Here is a 21,272-nt window from a genome sequence, read left to right as displayed (position 1 = left end):
GAAGTGAGGTGGCAATACTCACCGTGATCAGGGGTCCAGCTGAGTCTGCTCAGAAGTTGGCTCTTCCGTATCTTGACTGACTGGAACATCCTGAGCCCTTGTAGGGTGTGAGGAAACTCCTGAAGATGTGTGACCCTGAAATGGGACAGCCTTGCCCTGTGGTGCAGAGGAAATCCTTCCAAAGTTTAATAACTGTGTTTTTCACTAATACAACTTGTGCTTAAGCAAAGTTGCCCTGGAAAGGAACTGATCCTGCAACACCACAATCTCTGTTTCACTCAGAGGACGTAAATTTAAAGAAACAAGCGGGAGCACTCAGCACCCTCAGCACAGATGGACACAGGATTACTGGATGAGCAAGATGTCCAGCAATGGTGGAAGTCAGGGGCCTGGCAGGCTGGGAGTGGATGCTAGATTGCGGTGAGCTAACCCAAGGAAGGCCTAGCTGTGTCTGTGAGGACAAAGGCTGCCCTGTGAAATGAGCCTGAAAAGATGCAAGCCTAATTTGTGTTCTGTCTTACTTCTGCTCAGACTCTTATAAAACCCCTCATCTCTAAGCCAAAAATAACAATAGCCATTAAAAACCCAAAATTCTTGCTTGTCACCATCAGCTGTCACAGAAGGCAAAAATGGCCATTTGCTGGACCAGCTCATTCTGCTGCTTGACCTGCCTTTGCTATGCTCAGTTTTAATCTTTTTCACTTAAAATTTCACAGTAAGGCTCTATTTTCCTGGTCCCAAACAAACAGCAGGGTGCACGCTGAACAATAGCAAAGGGTTTGGCAGAGTGTGGGTTCCTCGGCTGTGCCAGAAAAGCTTCTCCGATAGCTCTGAGTTCCTCTTCACCCCCCTCTACCAGGGGCTGACATCAGAGAAAGAGAAAATACAATTGAATACCATCAAGAGTAGTGTCCTGTTTATTTTCCTGCTAACAGAATTATTTTCAGGACATCTCAGAAGTCAGAAATGGGAGCAAGGAGAGGGGTGAGAAAATCAGAACAAGCCCACACTGGGATTTCATTAACTGTTACCAGAGAAGCGACTATAATCAAGACCAAAATACAGGTCAGGGACAGAATAAATGAAGCTGTACATATGTCACATGTCCTTGCCTACCCTTCTGGAAGAAGACCACAAAGAACTGGAGAGGTTTCTCTGCCAGAAGCAGGATAGTCTAATCTGTTAATTATGCTTGTTGGTTATTGCTGCTTCCTATAGCTGTGTGGGACAGCCAATCCAGAGCAGCTCTGGCACAAGTATGGATTTACTAAGGGAAAAAAAATCCAGTAGATATGGGCTCTTCATAATCAGTGGCTGCTGCTGTTTGCTCCTGTGTCCAGAGATGTGGTTATGCAGCTGCACAGCCTCTTCCTTGCAACACGAAAAGGGAGAACCAGTCTGGCATCTCTTGAATCTTGAAAGGGACAGATTTCACTCTCTCTTTTCACATTCCCTCCTTCCCTTGCCCACAGTTGCAACATTACACTCCTGTTGCCTTGAACAACCTCTGGTTCTAATTAGATGGGAAGGGTTAAAAATCAAGCATCAGTTGGTTGGAGCTCTACCAGCTTCTGTAAAACAATTTTTTTTTTTGTTCAGCAAGACTGCTGTATGAAAACCTACTTTTTTAGCTCTTAACAGTGGAGGTCCTAGTCTATTCTTCTTCAGAAAAAGTGTTCTGACTTAAAACCTGCTTATTTATTCCTTAAAATGAACGATCTTAGGATTCTGAGCTCTCTTATCCAGCACAGAGTAGAAGGACACACGGACTACCCAGATCATCTCAGGGTTAGTGGAATGTGCTGCATGTCTTCTTGCATGAGTAGGGTCTTCTTGTCCAAAAGCTATGTGGCTGTCAGAGATGCTCAGTTCTGCCTTCCAGGCTTTTGAACAGTCCTTAGGAGTTCAACTGATCTCTTTCTTTTCAGGCCAGGAGAAATGACGTGAGACACACATGCAATGAGATGTGGGTTGAGGAAAATGGGGTGACCTGCATGGCTTGAAAAGTGGAAATCAGAGACCAATTATACTGCTCCTGACCACACAGTCTCTGGACCACCTCTACCCACTTCTGCATGAGAGATGTGCCTCTTCTGGAAACCACCACAGGTTACGCTGTTCCCACTGCTCTAATTGTGATTCCCATCTCTGCAATTACAACTGCTGTAAGTGACGTGGATCAATAACAAACCGATGAGCCAGAGCCTTTCCTGAGGCTACTGCATGGAGCAGGGAATGAGGAACGGAATAGGAGGCTTTGCATCTTCCAGTTCGCTCCCTCCAGTCTTAGCAAGGTCAGTAACAAACAACCCTAAACCAGGTGGAATGAAGGGCTGATTCAGCAGGACATCCTGATGGAGCTGCTGCCTGCTCCCCTCTGAGCTGACCACACTGCAGATGATGTAGAGGGGATGTTGGACCTGTCACCTCCTCATGGCAGGCTGGTATCAGCCGTGGTCTTAACTGAGGATGGGATCATGTGTAGAATAGAAACACCTGATGTCTCTCTCTCTTTTTCCATTCCCCAGGCCAGTTCAGGGATGTCTTTCCACACCTAAATGTACAATGAAATGAACAGACTATATTCTAAAAGAAGTAATTCTTTCCATAGGAAAGAGTGAATGAAGCCATGAAATGACATTTTTGTCCTTTATACACCATCGAGACCCACATCTCAATTAACCTTCCAACCTGGATGATCTTTACTAATCTGTGTACTGTGAACTCCCTTCCCTTACTCATTCCCATTTTGGTAGCGACTATATTCATGGCATCTTTTTCTTTCTACAACTATTTTTCAGCATAAATCTCTTTTCACTGTTCCAGCCCAACAACACAGCAGAAAAAAACAAACATGTATGGGCTTTGATTTTCATCTATCTTGCTAGTAAGGGAGAGATGCCAAGTCTGGTCTCTGAGTGGATCTAACAGTGGATTGATTGCTAGCACCTGCTCTGCAGTGGGAACGAATGGTGATGGTGATGGTAAAGAACATGAGGGTGGCTCTTCCTGCCCCTGGCAGAGTTGCACTTCCCACAGCTTAGTAGTGCATTGGTGGGACTTAGGTTTGAGCTCAAATTGAGCCCATAGTAATAAACAAAAGAAAACACAGACTAAAACCCTGCCCACAGTTGTCCCTGCTGCTTGGTTGCTTATGGGCTTTCTGGTCTGGTTTTGGGGGCCTTTCCCACGAGGAAGCACCTGGTATGTGGATCTAAATGCAGCCAGCTGGGTGGACATGAGCTGTGCTGTTTCATAGAAGCAACAGCAGGGAAAGTTCTGTGGATTATGACACGGATATCACCTGCAGTCCTCATCCAAATGTGTCATGTCCTAAACTGAATTCAGGCCAACATGGGATCAGACCAACCTCACATAAGCAGCTTTAGGGTGATGTCAACAGAGCGGTTGGTACAAATTCCCAGCAGCAACAGGATCAGTGCTGTGGGATGAGGGCTTCCTGAAAGCTGGGACAGATGCTGGGGGTCCTATCCATGAATTTACAACTGTGAGCATGACACAGTCCAGTCAGGGTACATTTCAGAAGAGTGGCCTGGATAAGGGTTAATGACTGCTCTACAGAATAAATTATTGCAGGTGAAATGCATTAACCCCATGCTTAAAGCAGACTCATTGTGCCCTCCCTCCACAGAGGAGGGTTCTTTCAAAAGGGAATGGGACTTCACAAATGATTATTTTTTCCAGGGAAAATTTTCGCTTTGCTCCGGTGCTTTTTTCTATGTTGTAAAAACTGGTGATTTTTACTCTTTTCTCTGACCCTCAAAATTATTCCACAACTCCTAAAAATTTGGAATGGGGAAAAAAAAGATTGGGACAACATGTAAAAAAAAATTAAAACTCAGGCTCAAAGGATAGGTGAACTTTTGTTGCATAGATACATATGTATTTCCATGCATCTCACTCTCTATATACAAAGAAGATGAGGTTTAAGAAAATTTTGAAAATTATCTAGTCATTAATTCTTTTCTTGATTATTCGTGGTAGAACAGTAGATATATTAAGTACTTACCTGACCTGTGTATCTTCTTTGTTCTGAGTTTGTACCTCTTCTGGTACTGGGGACAGACACTACATTACTGAAGGCTCTCAACACCTGTGGTGCAGCAAGAAGGACTCACCATGTCACTATCATTTCAGTGACCACCTGTGACCCTGCTGCATGCTATTAAGTGATAGGATTTTTAGGAACCTGTTGAAGTGCAACATAACAGTTGACTGGCCGGGTTTTGCCGGGTGGTTTTTTTTCATGGCTACTGAGCAGATCAAAACTGTCTGGTCAAGGCCCAGACCCTCCTTTGTTAAGCACAAGGCAGAGGTCTGATAAAAGACAAGCTCAAACAGTTGGATGGAAAGGGTATGGAATATAGCATTTCCATAAATCCAGATCCAGAAAGTTAAATTTAGAAAGAGAGTTCAAGTGATGACAAAAATTGATTTTTTTCTTTTTCTTTTTTTTTTTTCTTTTTTTTTGAAAAAAGTGGAAAATGGAAAATCCTACTGACTGGTGTAAATTGATGTAGCTTTGACCTCTGGGAAGAACTAGTCTACATCCATGAGAACATGGCCAAGTAATACTGTGCTGTGTGACTGCACAGGAGAGGAGGGTCTGAAGGGCACTGTTATCAAAGGAAGTGAATACCTGAAACACAAAGATCTAAAGTTTTCCTGTACCAGCCATGAGGCCAACCTTTGTTCCTGTAAGCACAGTAATCTTTCTATCCTTCCTGCAAAACACAGCCTCTCCCAAAAAAACTGGATGACAGAGACTCTTCACTGTTAGGTTTAATTAAATCTTTCTGTGTTTTGTTCACAACCCTGCAATGTCACCAGGTTCAACAGAGCCATTCTCCAGCTAGGGAAGCCTGCTGCCATAACCCCACAACCCCAGCCTTGCAAATCAACAGAAAAATGCTGTTCACCAGAGATTCTAAGACATGTCAGCTGAAAGGACTCCCTGAAGGTGTTTAACCCAAGATGGAATCCACGGTGCTGTATCAGACCAAACCTGGCTTTTTCTAGCTATGCCATGATGTCCTACAAAGACAGAGGTACCATTTCTTCTCTTGGCTGACCTGTTATATTCTCACCCTCCTAGTGAGAAAAGCATTTTGCCTAATGTCCAGCCTGAACTTCTCAAGCTGCAGTGCATGGCCGTTGTTGCTTCTACTGCCATTTGATACTACAGAAATGAACTTGTCTCAGCCATCTTCACCTCTTCCCTCTCCTTAATAGAAGGGCAAGGACATAAAAGCCAGACAGTACTTTTTGGTCCTTTATTCATTGCTTGCTCATATTGTACAAAAGAAGGCACAGGCTACATATGTAGGCTAGAGACTAACTAGGACCTGAGATCGTCCATGTTATTAAGTCTATAGTGTGCTTCCTGGCACTGTTTTAGCTCATGGATTCTCATCCCCTCAGAGAGCATGCCCTGGCTTAGCCTGGTACATAGCATGAGCCAAGGACTGTTCCCAAAAGACAGTATAGGTAAAACTATCCAGTATTTTTAAGACACTGAGGTTTAGCTGTGCAGTCATATACTCCATGCTACATCTGTGCCCTTGGTCACAAGAATATGACCTGACCTATCTTATTATATCCTATTTTTATGTTTACATATCTCTATATATAAACATCTCCCAGAATATACCTACTCTTAAGTGCCAGCTGCCAGCTCATCCTTCGCACTCTCCACTATTCCCTTCATGCCACCCTCTGGGGACACAATGTAAACATTCAGCTTTATGTCATAGGAGTCGCACTCTGATGGTGCTGCTACAGTGCTCTTACATTATTTCATATACTTTTATTTAAATATATATGAGTTTAAGTAAGAACTTTATTTCAAGTCAAGGAACAGTACTTGGGGACCACAAGAGATGCAGGATCAGGTGCTCAGCAAAGCAGATATGGTCAGTCAGCTGGAGAGAACTAGTCCTCATCAGTGTGGGTGAGACCAGCTCCAGAAGATGATATATGATTAGTGCTGATGTAGCCACAGGAATGAATGGCTTGTTATTCCTGGAAAGATGTCTAGGGCTGGAAGATGAGCCATATTGTGTTTTCCATTATTATGAAGGAAGCACTGGGCAAACTTACTCTTGTGAATGCAGGTCAGCATGGTCACAAAAACATATCACAGCTCTGCTGAGATGCAGGTGACCCAGGGCAGGATTACTGTCAATAAGTGTACACTCAAAAAGGAAAAGTCACAATACAAACCTCAGCACATCCTTTCCTTGCCTGCTCTGGGATTTTGCTACTCAGGAGATAAGAGTAAGAATGAGCTACCATGTCATTGAAAATAGCAAATGTCACTGGAAATAGAGCAAAGCAACAACAGCTGCAAAATCTGCAAGCCAGGCTGGTGAATTTTGCCCTGGACTATAATTCTGCATCACCCGTGATCAGTCATGAGGATTTGGCCAATGAGATGGGAGTTTTTTGGCTTGGTGAAGGACCTCACATTCATATCTGACATGGGTAAAGAACAAGAATAATAAATAAAAACTCTTCAGCTTGAAAGGAGTGGACTGTGGGAATATTCATCACAGGAGATGAAGTGGAACAATTATTCACTGTGCTAATGTCACAATATTGAATATCTGGGAGCCTGATGAAGCATTTGAATAGAAAATTTAAAACTGAAGGCAGTAGCTGTTCAAATAACACAGTTTTAAACAGGGGAACTTACTGCCTCAGGCCAGGTTGAGAGTCTGACATTGCTATGGGAGGTGCAACTTTCCCATGTGCTCTGAGTGTGCTGCACTGGGTCCTTTTTGCTGGATTCTCAGCCTGGCACAATCCTGGCATAAGCCCATGAGATAGGTGTGAGGCAGCTCTGCAACCATCTGGGGGATGATGGGCGATGCTGGTGTGGCCCAGCCAGAGCCATGTACCAGAGTGCTGGGGACGGGAGCACCTTCCCCCACAGTGGACAGGCGATGGGACGTGGTGTGATCACCCAGCAGAGCTGCCCTGAGAGAGAAGTCCAGATGGATCCCTGCCATTGACCATGGCATGCTCCCCTCTGCCTCAACTCTAGGGCATGAGCATATGTGCTGCTGGCAGTCAGCAGCCAGATAGAGCCTCTGCTTTCATTGAACCCTGCTAATTAATTTACAGCATTGATTGTTTTTTACAATATATCTGTCCCTCATTTAACATTTGGGTACTACAGCTGAGAACAAATAAAACCAAAACTGTACAAGCTGATGATATTGGTGGCATAACATCAAAGTCCTGTTAGAAACAACTGAGTTGCCTTTATGGTCCACAAAGGACATTTTGATCTGCTATAGCTAAAGCCTTTTACATCCCAAACTAAAACCATTTGAGCATTGCAACAGAGCCAGGAGCCCCACATATTTGTCCCTTGTCAGGAAATTAGGTTTCAAGGGAAGAATTTTCTTTTTCTTTTTCCTTTTTTTTTTTTAGTTGTGAGCATTTCTAAAGGGTCAGTAAACACCACCCCCTCTCACCCCTCCCTTCCCTAGCTAGGAGTGTTGTCCCCTTTCAAATAGGAAAGGAAAACTGTAGAGATAACAGTGAACCCTCAGAGTATGAAGCCTTGAAGGACTTATCCCATCTTCCTTCTCATCCCTTTCATGGCCTGTGGGCTCCTGCGTTTAGTTCTTACCCAGAGGCCAAAATGGATAGATTTAGCAAATAAATCCCAAGCCTTACAGCTGTGAAGACAGTAGTGCCAGGACGGAACAAACTTTGAGCCCGTGATGTGACACACACTGCTGTAAGAGAGCTGAGTGCACCAGGAGTCACCGGATAACTCATGGGAACAGGAAAATAGCACGCTCTAGTGGGGAAATTATTAAAGTCTACTAGAAAAATCTAGTAGGAAAAAAAAATCACTGTGCTCCGTGTGAAAGCAGCCATTGCTTCCTATCTCTATCCAGTGTTTCTTCTCCCATCGCTGTGCATCTCACATCATTTGTTGCCCCTATTACCCACTAGCCCAGGCAGGGGGACAGTCCTTCCAAGGTTCTCCCACCTACTGTCTCAGAGCTTGGGTTGATTCCATTTTCAGGAAACAGAATTGGGTCCACTCTCTCTGACTTGCTGAGTGCACTTGGCACAGTGCATGTTTTTCCATGCCAGGGTGGCAGGGCCAGTTCACAGGGTGCGGGAGGGCAGTGGGGTCAGTGACAGGCAATGGCGAGGTGCCCCATTAGCACAGTAATCAGGGGGCTCCTTCCCTCTCCCTTTCACTGTCACCCACTGGAAAACTCTGTCTCCATTAAGAAGGAGAACTCATTACTGGCAAAACAGACACTAATCAGGTATTAGTTGTAACCATTAACGAAAAAGCTAATGAGGTGCTGAGATTCCCAGCGCTGACTGAAATGAGTTAATCACATCTCACTGCTCAAAGGCCTGTTAGTCTGCGTGCATGCTGATGCTTCCCATTCCGTTGCTTATTATAGGAAATAAAAACTTTGCTCTGGCTTCATTTACTTGCATCTGCTGGATCTCTCTGCTAAGCTGTAAAGTCATGTACTGTGGGCCAAACTTGCAACTTTTGCTACCAAGCAGCAAAGTTCCCTCGGCCCCCACGAAGCCACCCCAGAGAGGGCTGTCACTGGTGGAATAGCACCCAGGGAAGGAAGCGTTGTGCTGACCCGGGGAGGGAAGCAAACACCATGCCCACGGCCACATAAAACAGTGATTTCTCATGGCCTCTGGCTGTTGGTTTAAAATGTTTTTCCAGCTCCCACAGTAACAAGAACTGAAGTGCCACCAATGTCCCAGCTGCACTCCTCCTGAAGCAGCTCCTGTTTTTTTTTTTTCAGTTGGTATCCTGTCATTCCTGCTAGCGGTGAGTAATAATCTCACCAGAATCCAGTGCTATCTGGGATGAACGAGTCATTGGAAACAACTAGCAACTGAGGTAATTTGGTTAAATTTGACCTAAAGATTTATCTCAAGTGTTATTGGTAATACCAGTTCTCAGACTTCAGGAAAGGTCTTAGGACCCCTTGAATTCACAGGTGCCTTTAAGAATCTAGTTTATTTTAATCTGGTGGAATGGAGGTAGGTTTCTTCCTAGCAGCCCATATAGTACTGAGTTTGGGATTGGTGGTGGGGGAATGTGAGTGAGTGGCTGTGTGGGTGCTTGGCTGCTGGCTGGGGTCAAATCACAATGCGTGCTCGAAAGCATCACCAGCCTAATTCTCTTCTGGCTCACCAACTTTGATGGACCAAACAAAGGGGTAAACCCCTACTTTTCTTCAAAAGGTTTCCTAGAAGATCCATTTGGCTTTATTTTTATGTATCCTGTCTTCACCCTAACGTCTGTTTGTTTCTATTTCCTTACCTTCCTATTCAAATCAAACCCTTAAATGACAGAGCCTGTCATCTTGCAGAATTTATCCCTGCAGCCAACTCTTTGATGTTTCCCATGATGAACCATCAGTCATCAGTCTCTCCCATGACTTTGCCTGTGATTCCACCACTGCAGGCAGAAGCTCATCAGCATCTTGGAGAACTTGCTCATACATATCCACCTGATATCTGAACGTGAGGATGTGTTGTACAAAATCCTTGAATGTTTAAAGGAGAGTGGAAATAGTGATAGGACAAGGGGGAGCTATTTTAATTTAAAAGACTGGAGATTTATGTTAGATGTTATGAAGAAATTATTTACTGTGAGAATGGTGAGGCAATGGTTACCCAGAGAAGTTGCGGATGCCTCATCTCTGGAAGTGTTCAAGGCCAGAGTGGATGTGACTTTGAGCCACCTGGTCTAGTGCAAGGAGTCCCTGCCCATGGTAGCTTGGTTGGAATGAAATAATCTTGAAGATCCCTTCCAACCAAGCCATTCTGTGATTCTGGGATTGATTCTATGAAATCACTCTTTCCATTTTTTCTGCCGTATGAAACCCACTCAGGTATTTGCGCAGGCTGAACACAGGATGTGGCTGCAATCTGGACATGCTTCAAAGCACAACCCAAGTATGGCCAATGCATTCAAATAGGCAGCAGGATGGGGCTGGGGGAGCAATGTGCAGCTCTCCTGGGTGGTGGCAGCTCTTTGGGGCCAGCCTCAGGAAAGAAGGGAGGGGAACAAAACAATCCACGTGGGGAGAAACTGCCTTAAAGGTGTCCTTGACATAACACTTGAGTTGAAGGCAGTTGGGGCATTCTTGGAGGGACACCATGGTGCTGCAGGATGCAACATTAGTGGCACAGATTAGGACACTTTTCTCACTGACCTAGTGTCTGCGTGGACAGGGAAGCAGCTGCAGTTGCCGTGTAAATCTGGAGTCTCTGATTATGTGGGAAAAGTAACTATTGTGGGAAATGTACTGTCAGAGTAGGAGAAGATTTAAGTGAAAACACAGATTTACCTCTGCATACGAGTACCGAAGAAATTTTCATTTTGTGAACCATATTTTATTTCATATTGCCTGATGATAACAAAATGTAGTGAGATCTGTTCCCTGAAATTCTGTAGGAAAGACAAGTGAAAACAGAGATTTTTTTGCCTTTTCGTTTGTTGAGTTTAATTGTTATTCTGACTGTGAGCCATCAGAGGAACCCACGCCATGAACTGAAGCCATATACTTCCCCTGTGGGTACTTACTTTCTTCATTTGATGCTGTTAGCAAAGTCCTTTGTCCAAGTCCTGTCGGTCCATCCGTCTGCATGTTGCTGCTGCATGTCTTACTAGTCTCAGGCATTTTTTCAATTGTAATTCTATGCAAATTACTTTCCTGACAAAATAATTTCAGACCTGGAAGCTGCATTTCTTATGAGTGGACATGAAGCAAAATGCAAAATGATGTTCAAGAGCAAGCTGTTACCTTTTGACAAAGGAGCAAGGGATTTGCATCTCCTCTGCACCTGAAGTGACTGGGACAGCTCCTCAGGCTTCTGTGCCTCTGCTTCCTACTCATTTTCAACAAGTGTGATTCTGGTTGGGTTGTATCTGTTAATGGTGGTTAATATGTCAGTGATGTAGCATGTCCAGAGCCTGGGTTAAAAAGCAAAATGTGAAGCAGCTTCTGAGAATCCGATCCTCTGAAGGTCATACTGCACAGCAGCTCTTACTGTGACCATCAGATCATTGCCCATATCTGAATAGGAACTTCTCGAGCTGCCCTCTGATGACTTTTTGACTTTCTTACCACTAAGCAACCAGGATGGTTGCATTTCAATGGGCAACTTCTATCACTGCTGGATCATCTACCCTAGTCACTCGATTAAACAATAAAAGGAAACAGCACATAAAGAAAGTGAGCTGTTGATGGGGTCCATAATAGCTCAGGTGGAGTCTCCATATGATCATGCAGATGCAGTGGTGTGGCCTGCTGAAGTGATGCCTGATCAAAGACATCATCTCCTACATGGGGTTCTTCTAATGCACATTTGGCCCATCTGTGACTGAAGGGCTCGTGTGATCACAGCAGATGAATTAGGCCCTTAAAACGGGGATCTGGTGTGGATCCTCAGCATCTCAGTCAGCTCTGTGGGTCACAGAGGAGACAGACAAGTTGAGTCTCTTCTCAAGTAATTGATTTCTGAGCTTGCCCTAATTTCCCTTACATATTACCTAAATAGAGCACAGATTCGTCAAGAGACCACAAGTATATAAAGCTCAGGTTTTTTTCTCCAGAGAGGCCTAGAGCTGCCAGAAGGTGAGCAGTGTGATGCCCAAGACCACAAGGTTTCTAGCAGCCTGAAACATAGCAAGGTCACCCGAGGGATCAAGGTATCATAAAAGTAGGAAAAGACCTCTAAGACCATTGTGTCCAACTGGATGGGAGGGAGGGAAGTCATATAAGGTTTCATTACACTGTTATGTGACAGGAGAGGTTCTAGGAGATAATGAAAATACTGTGGAAAGAAGAAGTGTGTACAGAGACAAACACCTTTGATTTGATTATAATAAAAAATTTATTTTGATTCATATCATACTGAAAAATTAAATAAATAAAATGACAAAGAATGATCAAGACTCTCCACCATCAGAGAAAAAAAAATCATAATGAATTGTGTAGTCAGACAAAAATAGGAAGAGAATCTGGTCATGGGAAGAAAAAAGTGCTCAAGATATTTGGCTTTGGTAAAAAACATAACACACACTCAAGGAGTGCTTCAGAGACTTTGCAGTGGTGGCAAATACAGTCCAAGAGTTTGTTGCTGAATTTTTTCCTTGGTTGTTCTTTTAAACAAAATAAACCCAGAAAGTTTCTAGCAGGAACAGAGTCTTCAACAATGGCAGTAGAAATTAATTCTTCCCTCAGCATCATCTGTGGGTATCTCAAAGGCATTTGAAAGAGCAGCAAAATTGTGGAGAAACTGAGACAAAGATCTAGCACCACAGTCAGCTGCCTAAAGAACTCTAGAAAATGTTCCTCTGGAATAGAATGTGATGGCACAGACTATTCTTCATCTTACACCTGGAGACATCCACTCTCTGCTCTCCTCATACTCTGAAAAATGGACATCAGTGGTACACAGTTACTGCTTGCTGTTGGTAAGAAAATTAAATGGGAATTGCAGCTTGTTCCATGATGAAGACACGAAATTTATCTGCAATAGTATGAGCCATAAGGTTTTATATGTGCTGTTAGAGGCAGAATATTCAGGGGAAAATGGGAAATTTAATTAGAACAGGAAAAGGAAACTTCCAAAACAACACAGACTAGAATATATCTTGGCTTCTTTTACCACGTTCTTTGATTCTAAACTGCCTCCTGTGATAAAAAAATATATCAATGGGATATGGGTACTGAACCGCCATGAGTTTTCTTCTAAATCGTTCTAAAAATGACTGAAAGAGCACTTTCTGAATTCCTGACATCTTTCCATGAAAAAAACCCCAGCATTTTGAGGATCCAAAATCCAGCCACAGTGTGAGGATACCACTGGGGTCTTCCATGTAGTCTTTTTCCTTTTCAAGTTGTTTTGCTCGTATTACTGCACCAACTCACCAGAAGCATATTGATTAACATCAATTTAAACAGCAGGAATGCTTAAAGCAAACAAACAAACATGGCTCAGGTAGAAATGTTTCATTCTTTTACATAGGACATATAGAAGACAGTAAGCCCATTCAATTTGCTGTGCCTATGACATGCAGGTGAGTTCTACTGGCTACCATGCTGGGAAAGGGCTTCTTGACATAAGGATCATCAACAAGGCTCAACATGAGGGTTTGAAAATCCTGCCATTTCCATATTGCTAAGCTGAGGGGTCACATGTAGAGCAAAGGGAGCTCAATTATCCACATGTTCATTTGGCATTCTCGGCTCTTTGTACACCAAGGGTGCACTCATACCCATGTGGGTAAAGCAGTTTATGTTGTGAGTGGTGCTGTAGCCCAAAATTGCAGCTGACCATGCCACTGTGCCATGTCTTGCTGCCTTGGAGGGCACCTCCCTCTTACCAGCTGCCACAGAAAGACAAGGGGATAAATCTTGGATGAAGCACGTCACTGATTCAAGGGTTTTCACTGAGCTCAAAATACTCATTTGCTTGGACATCCTGCCACAATTGGTGCATGGAAGAGGACATATTTAGATGATGATTTCTTTTGCCATAAACCCCAGCCACTGTGATATATTAAAAATTAAATATGCCATTTTTAACAAGCCTGATTGGAAGTCCCTTGAAGCCTCTGGCAGACTTCACCAGAGCTGAAACTGGGTCAATAACCCATGAGTCCTGTTTTCATGAAATCAGGAAGAAAACACCACTGTTTTCCATTCTTCACTGCCTGAACTTGGATTCATACTTCATCTGTCCTTGAGGCTTAAATGTGTTGATTCCAGCAAAAATCTGTGGATACAAAACCTCTACTGTAACCTCCCTTCTCTCACTGCCTAGAGGTACTGACATTAACATGCTCATTCCTCCAGAGATGCACATAATTTTGAAGTCTTATGCTGTAAGATCAGCTTCCACAGATTGTGTCTTTGTAGGTCCAGCTACAGAGCAAACAATTCTTATTGTATTACTAGTTGGTGTCCCAACTCATGATATTTTTGCCATTTTGAATAGACGTTGTAAAGAGATAACACTTTTTTAAATTTGTAAAAAAATAAGAAGAAAAGTTTCCTTGGGACTTTTGGATATTTTCCCATAAAAAAAGGTAAAAGCTACCTTTAAAAACTAGTCTTGTTTGTGTTTGCTCAAATGCAACATAGGAGTTGCTATTATTGGTTTTGACTACAAAAATGTACCAGATAGAAGATAAACTTTGGTTAATTTCCCCCCCGTTATAAAAAAGTTTAATTTAGGGTTTGTCGTCTTAAAAAAAAAAAATCACATTTGTTGCACAATTATAAAAGGCACATATAAATGACTTAAAGAAGAAAGTCCACTTTCCAACTTTAAATTGATTAAATAAAAAGAGCATTCCAGAGTATTTTCCACCAAAAAAAAAAAAAAGAAAAAAAAGAAGAAAAAGAATTACATATAACCAAACAAGACAAATAAGTGGCTAAAATGGCCATTTTTTTTTTCTGGAGTTTTCAGTACTGTTTTCTCCCATCATTATGGCTGTATAGGAAGCAATATTAAATACTACAAGATAAGAAATGTTTTGATTCATATTTTCTAGACCCTATCAATGCAGAATGAGGCAATGGTTCAAATATTTACTACTCCAGGCAACTTCATCATGTTTTTCCTTAATACAGCATGGAAACAGAAGTAATAGAAAAAACAGAAGAAACAGTTCAAAAGAAGATCAACAGCAGAAGTGAATTCATTTCTTTGAGGTAATCCTTACTATGATGTTCACAGCTGCCTTAATGGGTCTCGGGTCCCAAAAGTCGTTTTCACTCTTCTTCAGGGATCTCCTGCCTTGCTCAAGGAAAGAATGGACACACAGACAGCAGTTCCTGTGCCCAGGTTTCCTCTAATTGCAACAGGCAGATCTTTCATCAGGAATTCAAGAATCAAGGCGTAGAGCCTAAACAGAGACTAATTTATTCCCACAACTGATTGATAGCTCCCGGCTGTTCGTGGATAGGAAATCATGTGCAGCATGGAGGCCGGTCCTTGGCCCAGTTCCCTGCAGTCTGAGATGCTCCGATTCCACCACAGGTCCACGCCTTCAAACCTGGCTAGCGCCCAGATCATCTTCACTGAGCTTTGTTCTGCTGCATGTTGGAAATTGCAGCCCCCACTCCTCCCCGTGGCCAGGGTCATCTGCCCTTGAAAAATTTAATTTTTTCAATGGAGGCAAGAGTCAAAGTTATATTGAACTCAAAATCCCCATCATGGACGCCTGTCTTCCGGAAAGCCCCACCTGAAGTGTTGTTTTCCCAGTAGTGATGCCAGTGTCCTTTGCTGTCTGCTCCAAAACCGTACACACTCACCTACGATGTAAGAGACAACTTGTGTTATGAATTAGAAAGCAATTGGTCTTCATCTGAAATGCTGAAGAAACTCTCTTAATTCTCAGTGTATTTATAGGCAGCAGCACCTGAGGACATCAGTGGTATGCCAAGTTCTTCTATTGCATGACATGATGCAACCACAGATTAATGGCCCAAGGCCTCCTCAAGGGATGTTACATCCTAAGCTATGTTGAGACACCACCATACCTGGATTCAAAGAGAAAAGGAAATTTCTATCCATTCATTCTTGTTTAGCAATGTGAAAACCACATTTCCATCCCTTAAGCATGATGTTTGACCTCGAGACATCAGTGGCTTGGGATGGGAATGTCTTTTTTAGCTGATTAAGGCCACAAAGAGTGAAACAATTTTGGCTTGGTCCTAGTCTTCCAAGTAATTACCGATGGTGACCCCACTTACATGCATAATTATATGATACTTGCAGTTACTTCAGAGACAGATATTATGTTCCTTGTTTGTATACACCTACAACCTTTCCTCTCCCAGAGGCTTCTTCATCAACAGCTATGCTTGTATCCTCTGATGGTAAAAGTCCAAACATCACAGTTAATTTATTTAAACTAAAAGTGATGATATGGCTGGGCTTGAATGGGTCATAACCACAAAACAAACTCCCTAAACCACCCACACATGGGCCCACCCAAATATGAGCTGATTTTAAGTCATTTTTGCTAACGTCAGAGCCCTGTTCACTGCCTGCTCACCAGAAAACAGGCTCCACCCAAGCCACTCATACTTTCTCCTGGGTACCATTTCTTCCAGTATTTTTAGTATTTCCACCACCTTTCCAAGGTGCAACACAGTCCTGGGTGACCAAAACTCTTTCATCAGCAGATCAGTATCCAGGACAGAGATTTTGCCACCACAGTGATTTTTATTCCCCATACTGACAAGCCCATGCTTGTGGGATTTTGCAGAGCTGACCTGGCCTTACTCTAACTAGCTGAGTCTTGAGTCACCTAGGAGCACGTTACCTCAGTCAAACTAGGGAATTTCCTCAAGGAACTGCTGAAGCAGAGGCACTTTCTATAACCTACTGTATAAACCCACAAGCTTGAGTTTAAAAATAGACCAGGGCAACAGCTATGGCTCTTAGTCTTTAAGAGCTGGACAAAATATAATTCTTCACTAGCAAGATGGGCCCAGATACCCTCCATGTTTAGATGTCTTTTGATACGAAGTGGAATCTCTGTTTATGTTTAATTATATTCTCCTGGAATGCATCTTAAACTCTACCACTTGGTGACATTAAAAAATCCATCAGTCAGTTGAGTGTGTCTGCACGTTACTGAAGAATTTGTATATGTTTGAATAAGTAAATGGCAGAGAAGGTGGAGAAGGGAAAACAAAGGCTGAGTCAGTGCCCAGGGGTTGTTCCTGGCTCTTCAGTGTGAAATGTCCTGATTTTCTATCCACATATCCAAAACACAGTCAGACTTTACCTCATCGCATACGTGGAGAGCAAACATCAAAGACAGAAGGCCTGTGGAGGGATATCTCCCATGATGCTCTAGCCAGTTTTCATAGATGTATTTCATAAAAGCTGGATTGTAAACCAGGATCTAGGCAAAATTGCAGTGAAAGACTCGTTAGTAAAATATCCTAGGGAAATTGGGGTTAGGGAAAAAACAATGATTGCACATTATTCCTTAGGGTCACTGGGATAAGGGATTGGGTGAGAAAGGAATAATAGTTATTCCTTGAGGGCAGGTGAAAGGGAAAAAGATCCATATAAAATGCATTCAGGAACACTTCTCATGTGCAATTACATATGAATAGTCCTTCTTTGGTCTTGATATCCCACCTGCTTACACTAACGTAAATTCTGGTGATTCCTACTGAAAGCAACAGGTATGAAATGGCACAAGGGAGATGGAGATGTAGATTAGACATCAGGCATTCAACTCTCCCTGAGCTCTGGGAGGTTGGAGTTCTGAGCAAGGCAAGCATGAGACACCATGACACTTTTCATAGAATTACAGATTAATTTAGGTTGGAAAAGACTCTGAAGATCATCAAGCTCAACTGTAATTTGAATTTTCTGCACAATATGCCAACCATGTCTTGGTATCTCTATAGGTACAGATCTCAGGAAACCAAGGATCAGGTGTAAACTATAAGGAAGCCTGTCAGGTAGTGTCAGCTGCTTTCCCCTTGTTTCTCAAATGTGCTATTTTCCTATGCTTTATACTTTTTCTTACGAGACATAAAATACACTTGATTATCTCCTGGGAGATTGTGAGTTATCTTACAGAGATGGAACATTTAAGATCAGACATGAGCATACAGTAAATCCAGGGAATGGTGGTATTCCTTGTTTTCAATGCCCTCCCCTGAATGAGGCAAATGGAGGCTTATCCCTCCCTCCATGCTGTGTTTTTAATTAGAGTGACAGCATTTCAGTGCTATCTGTTTAGCTGCAGGGCTTTTCCTTTTACAAAGTCAGAAGTTAATTGCTGATATTGCATCCGTGTGTAATAGCCTCTCACAGGGTGTTTTGCATTGCACAGTGTGGGAAGAGATACAAGCTCTCGTCTCCCCATTTGGGAAGCTGCTGTGTATCACCACCTGCACCCCGGGCTGCTGCTACTCAACAACTCACCCTAGTGCATCTCACAGGGGTTTTGCAGAGGTTATCATGTTCATCACAACAGTTGGGATGAGCTAAGGGATTATTTAATGCACCCTAGAAGTCCATGGTTTGAAGCATAGGGATATAAACATGTTCTAGTTCAAGGTCTCATCTGAAGCCTTTGGCAAAACCCGGTTTCTTGAATGAAGGGTGTGTGCTCTGTAATTTTAATGCTCTGGAGCTAAAGTCATATTTTAAGAGCCCTTGAGACATTAGACTCCTTTTGAAAATCAGCCTCTCCAAAGGCTGAGAGAGTGAGATTTTTATTTTGCTGGAAGCTCTATGGAAGATGTTTTTCCTCTCCCTACACAGCCTGCCTTGTTTATGTCCTCAAACCAGGAAGCTACAACAACAGAAGTCTTTGCAGGGTGGCTTAGGGTCCAACATGGGAATCAGCATCCTGACTCATGGGAAATCCTACCTCCAGCCCATCTCTGTACAAAGCAGGGAATACTCGCTGGTCTGTGCTGTCCTCCAAAACATGTTCCAAACTTGTTTAATTGGTAAAGGTAGTTATTACAGCTTAGCTGTGGGCTAAGAGCCTACATTCAGGAATTTTACATTGACTTAGAAACTCATAGTTTTATTTGTTCAGAGTTCACTTAGCTCCTTATTACAAGGAGTAGACCAGGGAATGAGAAACATCCTAGGTGTTCAAATAGTACCATGATTTAGAAAAAAACCCTCCAAAATCTCTCCACAGTGCCATTACATCCAAATGACTGCAATGGGTGGCAACAGAGCAACTGCTGTGGAGGACAACGATGCACTTTTAATGTCCCTGAGCAGCACCAGAGGAAGTGATGCAACCTTCAGAACAATGTTCGTACAATGGAATCATCACAAGAGCAATTTCTTTCCAACCTCAGTTATTTAGTGGTTGTTCTATGGCCTAAATGGCACACAGGAGCTAAATCTTTAGCTTAGCTGAGACTTGTAAAGTGTCTGTATTTTGGCTGCAACTTTTTATGAATGTCAAGGGCTTGCTTAGATTCTTGCAGCCTCCGAAAGAGGTAAATGACCTACAAGTGAATTAGCAGAACATAATGCCCAAACCAGCATCGCTCACCTTTTCTTTTTTGACTTTGATCTTCCGTGGAACTGGAACATATGTGCTGTTAAAAGAAAAACAAAAACAGTAATAAGATAAATAAAAAGCCCAACTTATCGGTATTTTCAAGTAATTCCAAATAAAGAATATTCTTTATGCACAATAATAAATTCAAATTAATTGAAAGTAGTTAATTCAAGAAGTTGTTGTAAAATGAGGCTGCAGTTAAGTAACATAGCAAGAAAAGAATTGAGTTGTCACTGAAGCAAGTTTATAGGAAACCATTTTGTTCTTAAATTTTCAAACTAATTATTGAAAGTAGGACAACGAAGATTTAGCTAAGAATATACCGTAGAGACAATACTATGTGGAGCTCAAGACTTCTAATTCTTGAATCGCGACTGTTGTAGTCTTTGCACTTTGAGGATGGGAAGGACTTTCCATTTAATTTCATGGCAGAAAAACCTTTTTCCACCAGGGGGAGACCTTTCCCCTCCTAATATTTGGACCTCACGGTTTTCCGAGTCTGTGGCAGCAGAGTTCATCATTTCTGTGGTTATGTGCAACTCGGCATTCCCAGTACACAGCCCCTCACCAGCAAGCTACTCCCCTCCTCCCCAGGGTAATGCTGAAGGCTTCCTGTGGTTCCCAGCATAAAAATTCCGAGTTATGCCTTATGACTGGATTGAAATCACAAGTCATGACTTGAAAACAAAAAACTTTTAGTTCCCATATCTCATGCACAGTGTGTGCTGGCATTGCACAGATCATCACAAGTGCTGTAAAAAAAAAATCTCCCTGAGTTCATTTCAAGTAAAAAAATTCTGGTGAACTGGCCTCATAATTGAAGTACATCCCAAAATATACTTTGCATACTTTTTAGATGTGTTGTGGTAAGTCACCAAAGCCATTAGATTAATGTAAATGTTTTCACTTGGTTTTTGGTAACTACAAGGCTCCTGTCATTAATGTTTTATTTTCTTTGAACCGTGGAACATAAACACTTTGAAATCTTAGTCTAAATCTTCCCAAGCCAGTGGTGACCTGTCAATGTTCTTGTCTCCTTAGGTACTTCTGGACATCCCTGACCTGCGATTCCTGCTCTAGGCTGGATGCACTGAGAAAGATGATGGGTGGTTCCTGCCCTTCTGAGAGGTGACACAAGATGCTAATGGGGAAAGGGACACTGATGCAGACTTCTTGATCTACTCTCAGAAAAATATGCCCTTGAAGCTGCTTCCCGTGTCTGACCTTGGTTAGCAAATCAGCAGACATAGTCTTGGTGATCCCATGTCCTTTTTGTGGTTATGAAGACAAAAAGGGCTTCTTTCAGAAGGAATACCCAAGTTCTGTTGTCACTGGGCTGCAGAATTTCATAAAATTGCACGGAAAATATTGGTACACTGATAAACACCAAATGGAGACCTATGCTCTTACGATTATGTAAAACCTGGGCTGCAGGGCTGCCAGGGACTGAGTGACCCAGTAAGTACCACACAGGAGTGAGAGAGAGTGTCCTGTGATGAAGGTGGCTACAGATGGTATAACATATCATTTGGGAAACACCTTCTAGGAGCAACTTTGAAGGGCTCTAGTGAAGCCTGCCATTGTTCCTGGACACCTTGCACAAGACATTTACTGAACCCTTGAAGCAAGAGGAAGATGTGCAACATTTCAAGGAATACAAACATAGTCCTTGCCAAACCAAGTGGAGCTTTTTTTGCACTATGCAGATTCCTAGAAGACGTAGAAGGCAAGTTAAGGCAACTAGGCTAAATATATGGCAGATGAAGGCCTGAAGGTTTCGTATCCCTGAAAAGGCTTTTCTTAGTCTTTTCTGGGATAATGCTTAGTCTTAGAGAGACACTTTAAGATGGGAGATATATCAGTCAAATGGGATATGACTCAGAAAATCATTCAGCTATCAATTCAAAGTAATATGAAGACAATCTGCGGTTTAGATTTTGGTTTGAACCAAAAAAACCCTTGGTATATTACTGGGAGCAGAATATGTTTAATTCACAAGTTTTGAGTTTTAGGAAATTATTCTTTCATTTGAATGGGATACAGAAAATTAAACCCTGTGTAAAAGTCTAACCAATACAGGATGTTTATCTTTTTTGACTGTGAGTGTACTTAGATTCTTATTAGCCTAAACTCAGTTGACACTATGCAGCCT

At 42.5% G+C, this 21,272-nt stretch overlaps 1 protein-coding gene and 1 long non-coding RNA gene across 4 annotated transcripts in view; one reads left to right on the top strand and one right to left on the bottom strand.

Annotated features, from left to right (window-relative positions):
- The first annotated feature begins 3,338 nt into the window (after positions 1-3,338).
- LOC113948259 lies at positions 3,339-6,541 on the top strand. Of its 3 annotated transcripts, none has more exons than XR_003528066.1 (3): positions 3,339-3,533; positions 4,878-5,069; positions 5,871-6,541. It is a non-coding gene; the product is annotated as an uncharacterized LOC113948259 (long non-coding RNA). The 3 variants fall into 3 exon arrangements; XR_003528065.1 differs by having other exon boundaries at positions 4,861-5,069; XR_003528064.1 differs by having other exon boundaries at positions 3,339-3,597; positions 4,861-5,069.
- A 5,414-nt stretch (positions 6,542-11,955) lies between these two features.
- ST3GAL1 (ST3 beta-galactoside alpha-2,3-sialyltransferase 1) overlaps positions 11,956-21,272 on the bottom strand; it is a 79,278-nt gene continuing 69,961 nt past the window's right edge. The window contains exons 5-7 of the mRNA XM_027645738.1: positions 19,112-19,157; positions 16,853-16,972; positions 11,956-15,368 (exon numbers count right to left, since the gene is read on the bottom strand). Coding sequence (XP_027501539.1) covers positions 15,195-15,368; positions 16,853-16,972; positions 19,112-19,157 — 340 coding nt within the window. The 3' untranslated portion in view covers positions 11,956-15,194. The remainder of the gene's footprint in view (positions 15,369-16,852; positions 16,973-19,111; positions 19,158-21,272) is intronic.

This window comes from Corapipo altera, unplaced genomic scaffold (genome assembly GCF_003945725.1).
Source record: "Corapipo altera isolate COAL_440 unplaced genomic scaffold, ASM394572v1 51, whole genome shotgun sequence".
Lineage (NCBI taxonomy): Eukaryota > Metazoa > Chordata > Aves > Passeriformes > Pipridae > Corapipo > Corapipo altera.
The sequence above is the reverse complement of the archived record's forward strand: the minus strand, read 5'-3'. Positions and strand labels throughout refer to the sequence as shown.